We start from the raw sequence: 14501 nt of genomic DNA on the forward strand, positions 1-14501 counted from the left end.
TATCTAGTCGGGGCTTCCCCCGCAATCACCTGGTGCATGATTGCCGTCAAGAAGGGAAGTAGTGGTCTAGTGGTCTAGTACTAGAGTCTCGAGAGAGGAGATGGAGGAGAAGGAGGAGTAAGTACTTACTCGACCGGGTAAGAGAGGGGGGGCGCATGCAAGGCCCATGTATGGGAGGTCATCATTATCGTTAACAATCGTCAACCCTCAACCCTCGACCCTTAACATAGTTAGTACTTACTTTAGCCCGGGGGAACTGCAAGGCAACAAGGTTGGCCATGGGCGCGTTGATTCGCGTTGGTTTGACAGTCGCCCAGGATTGCCCCGTGTAACCTCACGCCAGTATGACGTTGACGAATCCCTAGTGCGGAATGACACAAAGAACTTTCATCCCGTAAATATGCATGAAAGAAAGGGTAAATCCGATCATGATGAATTGATCAGGAAAAAGAAAATAATAAATTCACACTGAACAGATTTCTTTTCTTTTGTTTAATGCCCCGCCTACTCTGTACTTTGTAATGGCATGGCACTTTTTCACCCTGATGTTGGAGACTACTTGATTTTTAATAATTTTTAACAAGGGTGAAGATATTCATATTAATAATAATGCCATTCACGGTTCCCGTCGAATGTCGCATGATTGCAATGGACCCTTTGAGGGGAGGAAAGGGGTTTCTGGTTGGGAGTGTTGCGGCCGTGAAATCCCTCCAAATCCCTCCAATTTCCATGCTTCCCCCGTCCAAGCTCCTTCCATCAGATCCAATGTTGCCAGTTCCAAGCCTCCACAACCCCAGCGCGGGTTGGATCGGGCGTTTGCTCAACAGGATTTTCCCCTAGGCCCTGACCAGATAGGGTTTCAACGGCAGTGTTTCCCAGGTTCGTTCTGTAGCTGTCTTCGGTCGATACTGTCTTCGGTCGATACTTAGTTGGCTTTGTACCTGATAGAGACCTTCTCAGTTCTCTCAGCTCTGGAGCTCCCCTCCTCCCCCCAAAAGCCCCGCTTCAGAATCCGGCGATGCTGAGAGGGCGACCGGGGCATTTTGCCCAGGCCAGTCAGAAGCGCGGAGGATCTTCTCCAGCGAGGCCCGCCCGGCCCACTCACGGGCGTTCCATCCACGGCCGACCGACCGGTTCTTGCCCTCGTCTTCCTCTTGGTAGTTGGTCGCCTGCTGCCTGTCATACTGCTACTCACTTCTCCCTCTCTCCCTCCCTTAACTTACTTCTCTTTACCCCCCCTTTTTTCCTTTCCCTCCCTCAACCCCCCCCTCCCTACCTACTCCCCGTAAACTGGACGTCAGATTGAAAGGATGCATAAGACGGTCCGACGTCTCGAACCCATTGCCCCTCGTTCTGACCCGACCGAGCGTAGGATCCTTCCCCTCTTGCGGCCTATGGTTCCATGCGGTATCTAGACTCACGTAGATTTCTTACCCCGCCTTGGAGCGATAGATTGATCCTATGCTCCAGGTACGTAGTCGCCCCCCTTAGCCGTGGTTAGTGTGGATGGAGGGAAAAGGTACCGGGCCACGATCGATCGCTGTACTTCACGGGGCAGGAAATTAAAATTATTAAATAATAATAATAAATGAATTTCAAATATTAATATTGGGCGATTGGCAGCTGGAAGGGACCAGGATAAAAAGAATCAAGACCACTCACTCCCCAGTCCCCCAATCCTGATCTAACTTGCTCAGTCATAGTTTCCTTGACCACTCTTCCATCTCTTCTCACTGCTCACTTGCGCCACTGCTGCTCGGTGCTCCGACCCGTGGCTCGTCGTCTCCTCCTTTCGTCGCTCGTCCAGTGGCCTGAGGTCGACCTTTAGTTGAGAGCTACCTCCCTTAGCTTGCATTATTATCCTACGCAACTTACGACTGTACAACCTCTTGACCTCTTTCTCCTCTTTCCCTCCCCGTCCTTTCCATCTTCTTTTCTCTACAACTCGTCGTACTTCCCTACTCCTCCTCCGCCGTTCCTCCTAGCTATTGCTCTTCGCCCATTTTCTTGTTCCTTTTATCGCCCCTTGACCCTCGTCGATAAGACTTGCGATCACACCACACCACCCACACTACTTCCCCAATCTGAAGATCGTCATTGATCAAGCAACGTTGCAGAAGCCACGCTGCCGCTCCTGTCTCTGCGACCTGCGACGTTCAACGCTCCGCACTCACACACACGCACACAACACCATCTCCATTCTCGCGCCATACCAGCATTGGGATTAAAAGGGGCCTGCTCACTACCAGTCCACCACCTATTTCGTTCTGGTCGGGTCGCAGAATAATTTCTCGCCTTTGACGGTTCTCCCGCTCCCCTTGCTGCTGTGATCGTCGCTCGTCAGTCTCAAGATGCGCTGCTCTTGAGGAGGACCTGCCCATAGTTACTGGAGCCAGTTTGCCTGCCACCGTTATCCGTCTATGGTCACACTACCACTTCCCCATACCGCGCATTTATTGATCCCTTCCATCGCGACTCGAGATCCAGTAAGATAATAAGTCTTCTGGAGCGACGTGCCGAAGATACACCTTCGCATCGAAAAGAAAAAAAATAAGAAAAGAAAGGATAAAGGTCAAAAAACGATTCGTGTTGGTCCGGTGGAAGCCCCCCTCTAGGCCGACCTGCCTCGATTCCTTCGCCTTACGACTGGTCGCAAAGCGCCATCTTACACGATACCTTCTTTGTTTAGATCGAAGCCTGGTCGCTTCGCCTGGGGCATATTCTCCCGCTACAACTGGGACCGGTTCTACGATCGGGTTGACTGCCTGTGTGTTTTATGTTGGATAGACGGTACAAAAAGTTTCGTTTTGTTCCCCATTAGATTGGTAAGTAGTACCCGGTGCTGGATGTATAGTTGCGCTCGTTCAGGACACTTGCTGATCAAAGAGGGATGCGCCAGCAGACGCGATCACGACTTTCTGCGATTTCTACTTGTCTGGGACGGTTGGCGATACCCAAGTTTCTATACCGGTTCCTGGTCTGATCCGAATTTGTACTTTTTTTCCCCCAAGGTACGTCCATCTGTATTAAATGTCTATTGTACGCTTCGCGTTGCGCCCCCCTTCCCCCCGCATTTCCCGGGGAACTATCATCTGCGTGGCTTCCTGAGTCTTCTGCCATCCCGACTGGTTGGAATCCTGTGAAATGGGCAGCGATTGCCTGATAGGGTTCCAGGTCCAGAGGTTCCTCGAGGAATATTTCCCCGGGGAGGAGTCGCTGAATCGGGGCAAACCCTGCGAAATCCAGGCATGGGAATAGTATGATCCCGTTGGGGAGCATGTGAAACGGGGGTTCTGCTGGTTTCTGGTGCTCTGTCCCGCGAGTCATATGATCCGGGGGTGGCTTTCACAGGTTGGCGCCTCCCAGGCCCATGGGTGGTGGCTGTCCGTCTCGCCACCGACAGCTGCTGCCTTCCCCAACTGACTCAGCCTACACGAGCTGCACCTGGGCCTCTCCTGGTTTCAATGCTGCCTTCCCCCCCTCCCTCGTTGGATCCGTTCCCCGGTTCATCCTTCTAGGCACTCCCCCTTGGATTCTTATTTGATGCTCTTCTGTCCAGCCCTTGACTTGGTCTTTGCCCCAGCGAGTATTGCGCAGACTGGACTAACTAATCATGCGGCGAGCAAAAGCTTATACCTCTCGGAGATCAGCTTTATCTTTATTTCGAAAGAAATAATATTTCCCGGCGCGGTTTCTGAGCTACTATTAGAGTGTTTGGCTTCATTGCATTTCGCCCATCTGATTTTTAATCTCAATAAGGTAAGTACCTATGGACTCCAGCTACAAGCATAGGTGGCTTGCCATGAGATACTGACTGGCTCCCAGTGAATCCTCCAGACCGTCCTTTACATTGGCTGAGGGGTACCGGTTACACGGAACAAACCATTCACATTTTAATCCCCCTCCCCTGACGTCAGTCCTCACTGTAAGTGAAACCCCAGATCCGTTTTATATTCTTCTCTCGCAGGCACTTTCCACTGCTCCTCGCTTTCTTCTTGCACGGTTCCCTATTTTACCTTCACCCTGGTCCACCCTTCCTTTCCATCTCACTTCACATTCCATTGACCCGTGGTTGCATGCTGGGACGGGAAATCTGTCAAGGCGTGTCCATGTTGGCGCTCTTCAGCATTCACTGACTTCCTTGTTATGGCCAGTGTACTCTGCACTTTGCTACGCGTCGTCTTTCAAGAGCCTAGCGCGTTTGATCTACAGTCGCAGTTTTTTTGCTTCAGATATACACCATGGCTGCGCCATCCAGCAAACCTTCTTCGCAGGTGACCAAGTCAGTCACTTCGTCGACTCCGACCAGTAACGTGTCTGCCAGGCTAGAGAAAACCCATCCTGGTGTCCGTCGGTCTACTCCTGACTCCGAGGCTTTGGCATCCTCTGATGACGACGGCGATCATTCCCAGCAGATCGCCGCGTCTGCGAGTATGCCAGCACCGAAACCTGCGCGCCGTACGTCATGGCTGAATGAGATCCCTGCTACTATCACCAGAAAAGCGTCGTTGACCACCAATGGTCCCTTGTCGTCTGGCGCCTCTATCCCAAGCAGCCCCGCTACGGACCAGTCCGGATGGCCAAACACGAGTCCCGGGATCGGTAGCTCTATCGCCTGGAACCATGCAGGAAACAGTTCCTTTCCTTGGGGCACTGGTATCTGGAATACTGAGTCCCGGAAGGAGCCCCCGCCCCGACTGGCGGAAATAGTTCCGTCCCCAACTATGTCCTCTGCGAGCAACTACTTTACGGAAGACTTGATGAGTCCCACGACTCGTACAACCGCGGGCGACTCGGCTATTCCTTTCTCAATCCCACTACACCCAACTCCCAAAACCTATCGGTCGCAGTCGTACTCGGTAGGTCAGCTGGATCCTGAGTTCCTAAACTTTATGGCGAACAAGTCCTCGACACCTTACTCTGGCGGTCGCCCCCGAAATGGCGGCCAATATTCCGCTTTACAGCATCGGTCGTCTCGACCTAGCCTTCTTGGCGAGTTGGGTCACGACCCCGCTACACTCGGACGTGTGCGTGAGGATGATGACGATGATGCTGGAAGCCCCGATGGCTCGGACGGTAGCTTTAGCAATTATGCAGCCAACCAAGCCCGGACCATTGAACAGCTCTCGAGGGAAAATGCGCTCTTACGCCAGGCAGCAGGACAGATGGACAATACCATGAGGGATCGTGCCATGTCGTCTGCATCTGCAGCTAGTGGATATGTGGTTGGCAATGGCCTTCATAACTTGCATCGCATTCGCGGCAGTGTCCCGGAGGAGACAGATCTAGCAGTGGAGGACCTTGACGAGGTTGGCGATATTCCTGGTTACAATAACATTCATAGCAGCGCCCGGAGGAGACTCTCCGAGCATTCAGCAAACCTGGAGAAGCAGTTCGCTCCCATGACACCACTTGAGAATCGCGCCCTGGAGAACGTCCGCAAGGGTCACTGGCAGACTACCCTCGGCTTTGGTAGTATGGTGGATATTCCTCAGAGTCGACGCCACTCTTTCGCGGACATTCCTATCCGACACGCTTCCGTCTCAGGGGAATCACAGGCAGCCGCTAGTTCTAGGGCTGGGATGGGTGATAGAGAAGAGGATTATGGGAACATCGCCGATGGCCCTCTTTCTACTGTCCAAGGCCAGAATCGTGAGTATCCACGTTTTCATGTGGCCCCTCGTCCCGAGGAACATGAAATGGAAACGGAGTATTTACGAGCTCGTCGATTTGCAGAAGCCTATTTTGCTCGTGACCCAGCTCTCCGCGCCGCCGACGGCCCCTCCCCGGTGGCGACATCCCTTCACCAAGCGTATACGATGCCAAACGCCTACGGCCGCCACCAGCCTGGCCTCGCACATCCGCACCAGAACCAGCTATTGTATATCGTGACGTTCAAATGTCACCGGGCGGATGTCTTTTATATCCAGGAAGACACTGGTCTCCAGGTTAAACCCGGTGACCTCGTCATTGTCGAAGCGGACCGTGGTACGGACCTCGGCACCATACAGCACGCTAATGTGTCTATGCAAAGAGCTCGGGAGCTGAAGCAACAGTATGCTGAGGAGCACTACAAGTGGCTGATGATGTTTTCCCGGCAGGGTCAGAATGGCGCGGCTAATGTGGTGAATGCGTCTGGGGGTGTACCAGGCCTAAACAATAGGAGCGCCATTGGTGGTATGGGTCCGCATGGTCCGCACGGGCTGCAGGACTCTGCTGCAGACATCAAGCCTAAATTAATCAAACGCCTTGCCCAGAATCATGAAATACTAACGTTACGCGACAAGGAAGGAAATGAAGCGAAGGCTAAGCGGGTCTGTCAGCAAAAGGTTTCAGAGCATCGGCTTAATATGGAGATTCTCGATGCCGAGTTCCAGATGTAAGTCCATCCCTCCCATCTAGCCTAGCCATCCCCGTGCTAACCCATTATCCAGGGACTGGAAGAAGCTCACTTTCTACTATTTTGCGGATTCCTACATCAATTTCAACTCGCTTGTGACCGATCTTTTCAAAATCTACAAAACCAGAATCTGGATGTCGGCTATCAATCCGGCGTCGTTTGTCACGCCCCCCAGTGCCGGCCTATCAGCTCCGAATCCTTTGGCCTACAGCCACGATGCGCCAGTGGATCGTTCACTTGATAACAGGATCTACGGTCATGCTCGTGAGGGCATGGACACTGGACGAGATGCTGGCGCCAACCAGATGGGCATGTTGCGCAATGCCTATACGGAGTCGTACCAAACCTTTGGCCAAGCCTCTCGACAGCCAGAGCCTGGACTAGGCGGACTTGCCTCCGCGGATCCCTTTTCGTCTCCATACTCACCGAACGGCTATGGTCCCTTAGACTCCGGTTACGTGGACTATGGCGCTGGTACGGGCACCAGCGCTGGGCCATCACGCCTACACACTGCTCCGACGGAATGGGTGGGTCGTTTTCAGGGGCTGTCGCTCAACTCTTGAGAATTGCCGTGTGGTTTCTTTGTACAAATTGATGCCTACTGCTGTACATCGAGAACAGCTGCTTCCCGTCGCTCACTTCTTCTGCCGCTGTTCAAATCTTATTTTTATGTTTTGCTCACGCCCAAGACCACCCACACACCCCGCTTCCATGTATCCAGGTTCCGCTTTCCTTGCTGCGTTCCTCGTTTATTTGTCTCTTGTTTCTTCTACATCCCTCTTTCCTAATGTGTTCCTTTCAAGAGATTAGAAATCATGTGCAACGGATCAAAAAGAAAGACTTATGACCTGTCGTTAGTGCTGATACCTAATAATAGACTCAGCTTTGATGGTCTGAGGGCTTGGGCATATTTGGCCCTCGGGCTATGCTGTGAGCAATCAGAACAATGTGAATTCTTTGAAACAGTTTTCTTCTCCGTGCCAAAGGTGTATTTCCTCGTTGTCTAGTTGGTTCTGCGCTCCACTCAGTACTACGTAGTAGCTGTGGTTACCCACGTCTCAGCCTGTCCACACGGTGGCTTTACCTTTCCTAGGCCCTCCTTTCCGTCCATATTGAATACTCGTCTCACACTTCCATACATATGTAGTGGATAGCTTGAATCCCTTTGTCTAGGATTGGGTAGGAGCACAACGTAGGTATATTTCCAGATATAGGAATTTTTTAGCACCCACACCCATTATAAGATGCCACAGGATAAGTCTAATCATGTGTCGTTCATAGACGGTTGTGGCTGTTCAAGGATCCTCGGCCGTGGAGGCTGACGTTATTGCCTTGTTGCCTTAAAGGTTAGGGCCGAAAAAAAAGAGAGGAAAAAGTAGGAAACGGAAGGCGGTGAACAGTAGGCACCTCAGGCAGAGACGGAGGAAAACATATGGGTCTGATTGGTGAGTGTGGGGGCTCGCCTAATTTTCTAGCGTCCCACACACAAGGTCGTTGAAGAGACTATCTTGCTCCTGCAACTTTTCAGCTGTGACAACCGACGACAATCGACGACCAGCCACGCCGACAAGGTACGTTTGCTGCACCAATCCCGCCGTTATTCTCGCCGCGACAGAACGAATTACTCTGAAGCATCGAAAAGACCGTGATTTTCGGAAACTGACATTTCGATTGCCGTCCAGATGGGTGCCCTCAAGTACGTGGAAGAGATCCAGAAGAAGAAGCAGTCCGACGTGATTCGCTTCCTGCTGCGTGTCCGTTGCTGGGAGGTGAGAATTCCCCTCCAATTTGCGATCGCTTAACATCCCGCCGGGGGCTCGTGTAGTTTGCCATAGGATACCTTCTTTATGAGAAATGGTGTTACTGGGCGGCTCGAAACGACTTTTTCGCCGGCGGATGGATGTGGCACAACAGAGAGACTCTTGCCTTGGGGGCCTCGTGTGTCTTGCTATACACTCGTTGAACTTTGCTGAGAGTGCATCAATATAGCTCCGTCAGCTGAACGCTATCCACCGTGCTTCCCGCCCCTCTCGCCCCGACAAGGCTCGTCGTCTCGGCTACAAGGCCAAGCAGGGTTATGTTGTCTACCGTATCCGTGTGAGACGCGGTGGCCGTAAGAGGCCCGCCCCCAAGGGTGCCACCTACGGTATGCATATTCCTCGTCCTTAGAAGAGAACAGACACCGCTTTACGACAAGCGTGTCCGTCGACTCCGAACCAGGATTGGAACTAATTCATGCCCACCTACAGGCAAGCCCACCAACATGGGTATCAACCAGCTCAAGTACCAGCGCGCTCTCCGTGCCACCGCTGAGGAGCGTGTCGGCCGCCGCTGCGCCAATCTGCGTGTCCTGAACTCCTACTGGATCAACCAGGACTCCACCTACAAGTACTTCGAGGTCATCCTCGTCGACCCCCAGCACAAGGCCATCCGCCGCGATGCCCGCATCAACTGGATCTGCAACGCTGTGCACAAGGTTCGTTTAGGCTATCCTTGGGCATCGTCCGACCGCCTTTTGAGTGTCACTGTACTGACCTGGAATGTGTCATCTAGCACCGCGAGGCTCGTGGTCTCACTGCCACCGGCAAGAAGTCCCGTGGTATCAACAAGGGCCACCGCTACAACAACACCCGCTCTGGCCGCCGCCACACCTGGAAGCGCCAGAACACCCAGAGCTACTGGCGTTACCGTTAAATGTAGATGGGGTGTTGGAGGGGGTTGTTGGTTATGGGAAAAATTTGATCTTGTGGATGTTTCTATTTCGATCAAAACTCGCATCTACGGGTCTATCCTTGAACTGCTGGGGTACGAGCATAATGCAACAGATCTTCTGGATCGGATGTTAGCCAAAATACCTTTTTCATTTTCTCAGTTTGACAGTATTGTTCACCACCTAACGAAGTATGACGACCTTTTTTGCCTTTCCAACGATCTGCAGCTCGTAGGGGCGTATTCAGGGTCCGGGGAGAGGGTTTCGTGTGCGGATTATGTATTGTGTAGAGTGTAGACCGGTTTTGCCTCTGCAGATCAGTGCCTGGTTTCATGGTGTGCCAGTGTGGGAAAGCCGGCGCTACTGCTCGTCCTAGTATACTCCAGAGTATGATTAGGGTCCCTGTCTGAGAACCTGGGTTTTGAGTGGTGATGTCTGGATGGCAGGACCACCAAGCCCACCGGAGTCTTAGACCCGACCACTACCATGAGAGTCGCTGGTTGCAAGCCAGCAGGATGGAGCCAACATTGATAAAAATAGTAGCGCTGGCGTCTCCCAGTGAAACCCCGTCCAGGCGCCCGACGTTGCCTTGATCCCACCGCGCGGCCAATTCGGCCCCGTGGTTCGTCCATCGCCGCCAAGAGGGGGGCAGCAACTCCCCGCTGGCCTCAGGCACCCAAGTCTCGTGCGCCCATCGCCGGCCATTCATGGCAGGCGCATCGTCTTGCAACTTCCCCCTCAGGTGGGATTCAACCCACTTTCTCCATCCCTCGTTCCCCTCCCTGCCTGACGTCTTTCGTTCCTTCCTTCCTTCCTTCCCGTCCCCAGTCCTGCTTCTGTCCGGTTTGGCTCCAGGGGCTCTTCCTCTCCTCGTCCACGTCCATGTCCACGTTACATCCCATCCCTCCTCACGTTACATAGTTCCCCCCCCCTCCCCTCGACCTTACTCATCACTTGCTTCCACAATAAGCTACCCAATTTCTTTCTCGAGCTACTTGGACCTGCTGTCAAGCTACCTCATCACTTCTCTCCTAAGCACCTTTTCTCACTGCTGCCGTGAGCCACCTCCGCTATCCCCCCTGCTCGTTGCAACTCAATTCCCCCGGCATCTACCCACATCTTTCACTATACATCTTCCGCTGGATCCACGCTGTGCAACACCACGCCGCTCCAGACAGCAAGTCAATCTATTCACCGAAAGCTTAGTACAACCAATGTGCCCATATGCCGTCACGGTCCCCATATAACCCGTCCCATCCTCCGACGTCCGCCTCTCCGTCCGGCCACATCCATCCTGCTGCGATACCTTTCCCGGCAGAGGGAAACTCGCCCTATCGGATTCCACAAGATGCTCCAGGCCAAGCGTCCATGACTGGGAACCCAGCCACATCGCCTCCGTATCGTCGGGGACATTCTCGTTCCATCAGTCATCCGTTCCCCTCGCCCTTCGGTGGAATCGCTAAACGGCGCAATCGGTCAATTTCTAAAAAGGATAACTTCTTGTTCGACTCCGATGATGAAGATGATGATGAGGTTACGTACCTGCCAGATCCTCACTCTTCCAGCCCTCGTAAGGGGCCCCCGCGTCCGATTGCTGCCGAAGAGATGACCTCGGGAAAATGCATGGTTTGCAACAGCACGGTGCGTTGGCCGCGAAATCTCAAGGTTTTTCGGTGCACAGAATGTTTGACTGTGAACGACTTGGAGCCGTATGTGGACTCGGACAAGACTGGCAGCCATGGCATTTCAGGAAATGATGGGAAAGCACCCACCCCAGTGGTGCCCAGAAAAGGTTTTTCACATATTGATTTTGTCTACTCCAGAATTGGTGAACTGATGTCGCTTAGCTATTCCACTTTCTGTCGAGCGAACAAAGACTATCCTAGACGAATGCCTGTCCAAATACCTCCAACAGCTCCTCGATATTCCACAGCAGCAAAACCCATCGCTCGAGAATTATAGTGGAAAGCGCTTGGAGATCGCGCAAGATGAGAATCTGTCACAGTCCCCGAACCAGTCGTCCGGGTATTTGTCTGAACCTCGGCAGCCAGTGGACCCACGGGGTGGTAGCTCTTCTACGTCCAGTAAGCCCATGAAGCTGGATACAATGGGCGGAATTCCGAACTACTCGAAGCCTAATCTGACGCCTTCTTATGCTCATGGGGAAAGGAAAGGCTCGCAGATGAGAAGTCGGGATGCTCAAAACACACCGAGGCGTGATCGTTCGCCTCGGAATGCTGCACCATTAAACAGTTCGGACGCTAAGATCCCCACCCGTCGAACATACATCTTCAGGTCGCTCGAGGAATATATCATCACCTCCTTCAAAGGATGTGATTGCTTAAATAGCTCCTTTACTACCGTACAGCCGACATTGCAAACTGCCGATCACAGCAGCCCACCGAAGCAGAAAGCGGAACCAAGCTCTGCACAGGCCCCCAGCCAGGTAGCATTCGAGCCAGATCCGAAGCTGCTGCTTCTGGGAGATATTGCAGAAAACTCATCTTGGTGGATGAACGAAGTCGAACAGATCAGTAGCACACATCCGTCGCGTTCGAAAGAACGCCGAGAGAAGTCCTCGAGTTCGTCTAGACCCGTTTCCTCCCGGAGCCCTCGGATCAATTGGGCAGAACTTGCACAGTGGCACAACATGATCATGATAGCAGGGACATCATGGGTCGAACTTTGGTCAACGATGAAGCCCCTTGAGGTGAAGAAAGAAGATGACGTCCTCAGAGCTCAAAAATGGGACACCATCGACCTAGCAATGGTCGACAGAGAGATCACCGAATCACGGTTGCATTTGCACCGAACGCTCTTGAAGGCCACAGAGAACCTCCTGAAACGGCCCAGGCGGCCTTTGAAAAAGCCCGAGGATATCAGATTTCTACTGATGCTACTGACAAACCCATTGATCCATCCGTCCAGTCCAGCTCTGGCGGCTTACACTTTGACACCTTCAGCGGCCCGCAGTGACCGGAGACCCTCTCATCCGAAAGATGGCAATTCGAGACCAGCACCTCGTGATTTGAAGCCACCTCCGAAACTCCGAAGCAGCGGTCCAGGGCATCATTTTGGCATTATTAAGCGGATAATGGGGTTATTGGCTAACTTGCCGAATGACTGCCATCATTACCTCGTTTCCTGGTTTTCGCGTTTCTCGGCTGGGCAATTCGAGAAGATCGTCGACCTTGCCGGTAGCTTCGTTACCCATCGTTTAGCACGCCAGCATGGCCGGAAACGCAGCGAGTCGGCGCAGCACGACGATAGTTTGGTGCCTAGCTTTTCTAGCGCCGCCGGCAACACTCCGGCTGAGCTGCATGCTGCCATCAACGGCAGGAGCCCCAATAAACCAGGGAATGAAAAGCGCGACCGGCCCGTGGTCTATACTGATGACTGGCAGGTTCGAGCTGCGGCCCGCGTGATGTCGTTGCTCTTCACGGCTAACAACGCGAGCGTTACTCGGAAGCCGGATGGCATCCTCGGCCAAGATGCGGGCCCGGCGGCCAAACATCAAGCCAGTCGGCGAGGACATATGATTCCGATCAGCTCCTTCTACAACACCCTGCTGGACTATTCCGACCTCGTGGCCGACTTTGAGGCCTGGGAATCGAAGACGACGAAGTTTTCTTTCTGTCAGTATCCGTTCTTCCTGAGCATCTGGGCCAAGATCCATATCCTCGAACATGATGCCCGCCGCCAGATGGAGGTCAAGGCCCGCGAGGCATTCTTCAACAGTATAATGAGTCGGACGGCGATCAGCCAGTATCTCGTACTGAAGGTGCGGCGCGACTGTTTGGTCGAAGACAGCCTTCGTGGGGTCAGTGAAGTGGTTGGCTCTAGCCAAGAGGAAATCAAGAAGGGGCTTCGGATTGAGTTCTTGGGCGAAGAGGGTGTTGATGCGGGAGGTCTTCGCAAGGAATGGTTTTTGCTGCTGGTCCGGGAAATCTTTGATCCTCATCACGGTAGGTGGATGTTCCTTGTGCGACCCCAACACCCTATCAACTAGTCGGCTGATGTCTTACAGGGCTATTCATCTACGATGACGACTCGCGGTATTGTTATTTCAACCCATACTGCTTTGAGTCATCGGAGCAGTTCTTCCTCGTCGGAGTGCTACTAGGGCTTGCCATCTACAACTCCACTATTCTCGACATTGCTCTGCCTCCTTTCGCATTTAAGAAGCTCCTAGCTGCGGCGCCGCTGTCATCGATCACGCGGCCCACGTACAAGTGCAGCCTGGATGATCTGGCCGAACTCCGACCCGCGCTTGCCAAGGGACTTCGGGCGCTTTTGGAGTTCGAAGGGGACGTTACGGATACGTTCTGCTACGACTTTGTCGCGCAAGTAGATCGATATGGCGAGGTGGTGCCGGTGCCACTCTGCGCCGGGGGCGAGAACCGGCCGGTGACAAACGCCAATCGCCGCGAGTTTGTAGATCTGTACGTGCACTATCTGCTGGACACGGCGGTCACGCGGCAATTCGAGCCGTTCAAACGGGGGTTCTTCACAGTGTGCGGGGGCAATGCGCTCTCTCTTTTCCGTCCGGAGGAAATCGAGCTCCTGGTGCGCGGCTCGGACGAGCCGTTGGATGTGGCGTCCCTGCGGGCGGTTGCCACGTATGACAACTGGTCTAATGCGCGGCCGGAGACGGAGCCGGTGGTGCGGTGGTTCTGGGACTTTTTTGAGCAGACACAACCTCAGGCGCAGCGGAAGATCCTGTCGTTTGTAACGGGGAGTGATCGGATCCCGGCCATGGGGGCGACGAGCCTCTCGATCCGGCTGGTGTGCCTGGGGGACGACTCGAGCCGTTTCCCGACCGCGCGGACATGCTTCAACCAGCTGGGACTGTATAGGTATGAGACGCGGGAGAGGCTGGAGCAGGTGCTGTGGGATGCAGTGCTGAACAGCGAAGGGTTTGGGCTGAAGTAGACAGGGAGCAGGACTCCCGGGTTCGAATCTTGGGACGCGGCGGGACAGTCTCAGTGGCGTCTTGGGGGCATTGCCGGGATTACGGGCATTATAGGCATTAGCACTAATCATTCCTGTGGCTTTTGGGCGTTTTTGTTTTCTACCAGGTCGGTGGCACTGGGGAACCCTTACGGGATGCATCTGGGGGAGAAGGAGCCTGCTTCCGTGGCCGGGGACTTGATGGATGGTGTAGGTTTAACGGGGAGTCGATACGAGATGGCACCGGGGGTCATGGGACTGTGCCGACCAAGGGAGCCAGCGAGCCGGACCGGGTGGCAGACTGGCGGGGTCGGGCAAGAGCCAGGGTCTCGGACCGAGAATGTACATAGCAGTACATAGCAGAGACGCCCGAAGACAGACGGGCCCGATAGAAGTCGATGGGTCGCGTTGCGAGGCCAAATGCAAGCGGCAATTCCTCGA

At 53.7% G+C, this 14501-nt stretch overlaps 4 protein-coding genes across 4 annotated transcripts; all 4 read left to right on the forward strand.

Annotated features, from left to right (window-relative positions):
* Nucleotides 1-3435: 3435 nt before the first annotated feature.
* On the forward strand, nucleotides 3436-3920 carry BO94DRAFT_130676 (uncharacterized protein). Its single transcript, XM_025605642.1, has 2 exons — nucleotides 3436-3759; nucleotides 3826-3920. The coding sequence occupies exons 1-2, from the start codon at nucleotides 3544-3546 to the stop codon at nucleotides 3826-3828; spliced, it is 219 nt and encodes a 72-aa protein (XP_025472339.1). The 5' UTR covers nucleotides 3436-3543; the 3' UTR covers nucleotides 3829-3920.
* A 321-nt stretch (nucleotides 3921-4241) lies between these two features.
* BO94DRAFT_454497 (uncharacterized protein) lies at nucleotides 4242-6963 on the forward strand (the record flags this gene model as incomplete). Its single annotated transcript, XM_025607611.1, has 2 exons — nucleotides 4242-6379; nucleotides 6435-6963. The coding sequence occupies 2 exons, from the start codon at nucleotides 4242-4244 to the stop codon at nucleotides 6961-6963; spliced, it is 2667 nt and encodes an 888-aa protein (XP_025472340.1).
* A 974-nt stretch (nucleotides 6964-7937) lies between these two features.
* Nucleotides 7938-9377, forward strand: BO94DRAFT_571153 (60S ribosomal protein eL15). Its single transcript, XM_025614857.1, has 5 exons — nucleotides 7938-7971; nucleotides 8083-8169; nucleotides 8390-8546; nucleotides 8650-8876; nucleotides 8954-9377. The coding sequence occupies exons 2-5, from the start codon at nucleotides 8083-8085 to the stop codon at nucleotides 9092-9094; spliced, it is 612 nt and encodes a 203-aa protein (XP_025472341.1). The 5' UTR covers nucleotides 7938-7971; the 3' UTR covers nucleotides 9095-9377.
* A 661-nt stretch (nucleotides 9378-10038) lies between these two features.
* Nucleotides 10039-14159, forward strand: BO94DRAFT_130427 (HECT-type E3 ubiquitin-protein ligase). The gene is made up of 3 exons (XM_025605639.1): nucleotides 10039-10902; nucleotides 10958-13075; nucleotides 13138-14159. The coding sequence occupies exons 1-3, from the start codon at nucleotides 10335-10337 to the stop codon at nucleotides 14040-14042; spliced, it is 3591 nt and encodes a 1196-aa protein (XP_025472342.1). The 5' UTR covers nucleotides 10039-10334; the 3' UTR covers nucleotides 14043-14159.
* The last annotated feature ends 342 nt before the right edge of the window (nucleotides 14160-14501 follow it).

The sequence above is a fragment of the Aspergillus sclerotioniger genome (genome assembly GCF_003184525.1).
Source record: "Aspergillus sclerotioniger CBS 115572 chromosome Unknown BO94scaffold_2, whole genome shotgun sequence".
NCBI classification, from domain to species: domain Eukaryota; kingdom Fungi; phylum Ascomycota; class Eurotiomycetes; order Eurotiales; family Aspergillaceae; genus Aspergillus; species Aspergillus sclerotioniger.

Coding starts and splice junctions, on each gene's coding strand:
- BO94DRAFT_130676 (XM_025605642.1), top strand. CDS start 3,544: ATGCTCTTCTGTCCAGCCCTTGACTTGGTCTTTGCCCCAGCGAGTATT.
- BO94DRAFT_571153 (XM_025614857.1), top strand. CDS start 8,083: ATGGGTGCCCTCAAGTACGTGGAAGAGATCCAGAAGAAGAAGCAGTCC. Junction 8,170..8,389: donor TGCGTGTCCGTTGCTGGGAG/GTGAGAATTCCC, acceptor GCATCAATATAG/CTCCGTCAGCTGAACGCTAT. Junction 8,877..8,953: donor TCTGCAACGCTGTGCACAAG/GTTCGTTTAGGC, acceptor TGTGTCATCTAG/CACCGCGAGGCTCGTGGTCT.
- BO94DRAFT_130427 (XM_025605639.1), top strand. CDS start 10,335: ATGCCGTCACGGTCCCCATATAACCCGTCCCATCCTCCGACGTCCGCC. Junction 10,903..10,957: donor CCCAGTGGTGCCCAGAAAAG/GTTTTTCACATA, acceptor GATGTCGCTTAG/CTATTCCACTTTCTGTCGAG. Junction 13,076..13,137: donor AATCTTTGATCCTCATCACG/GTAGGTGGATGT, acceptor GATGTCTTACAG/GGCTATTCATCTACGATGAC.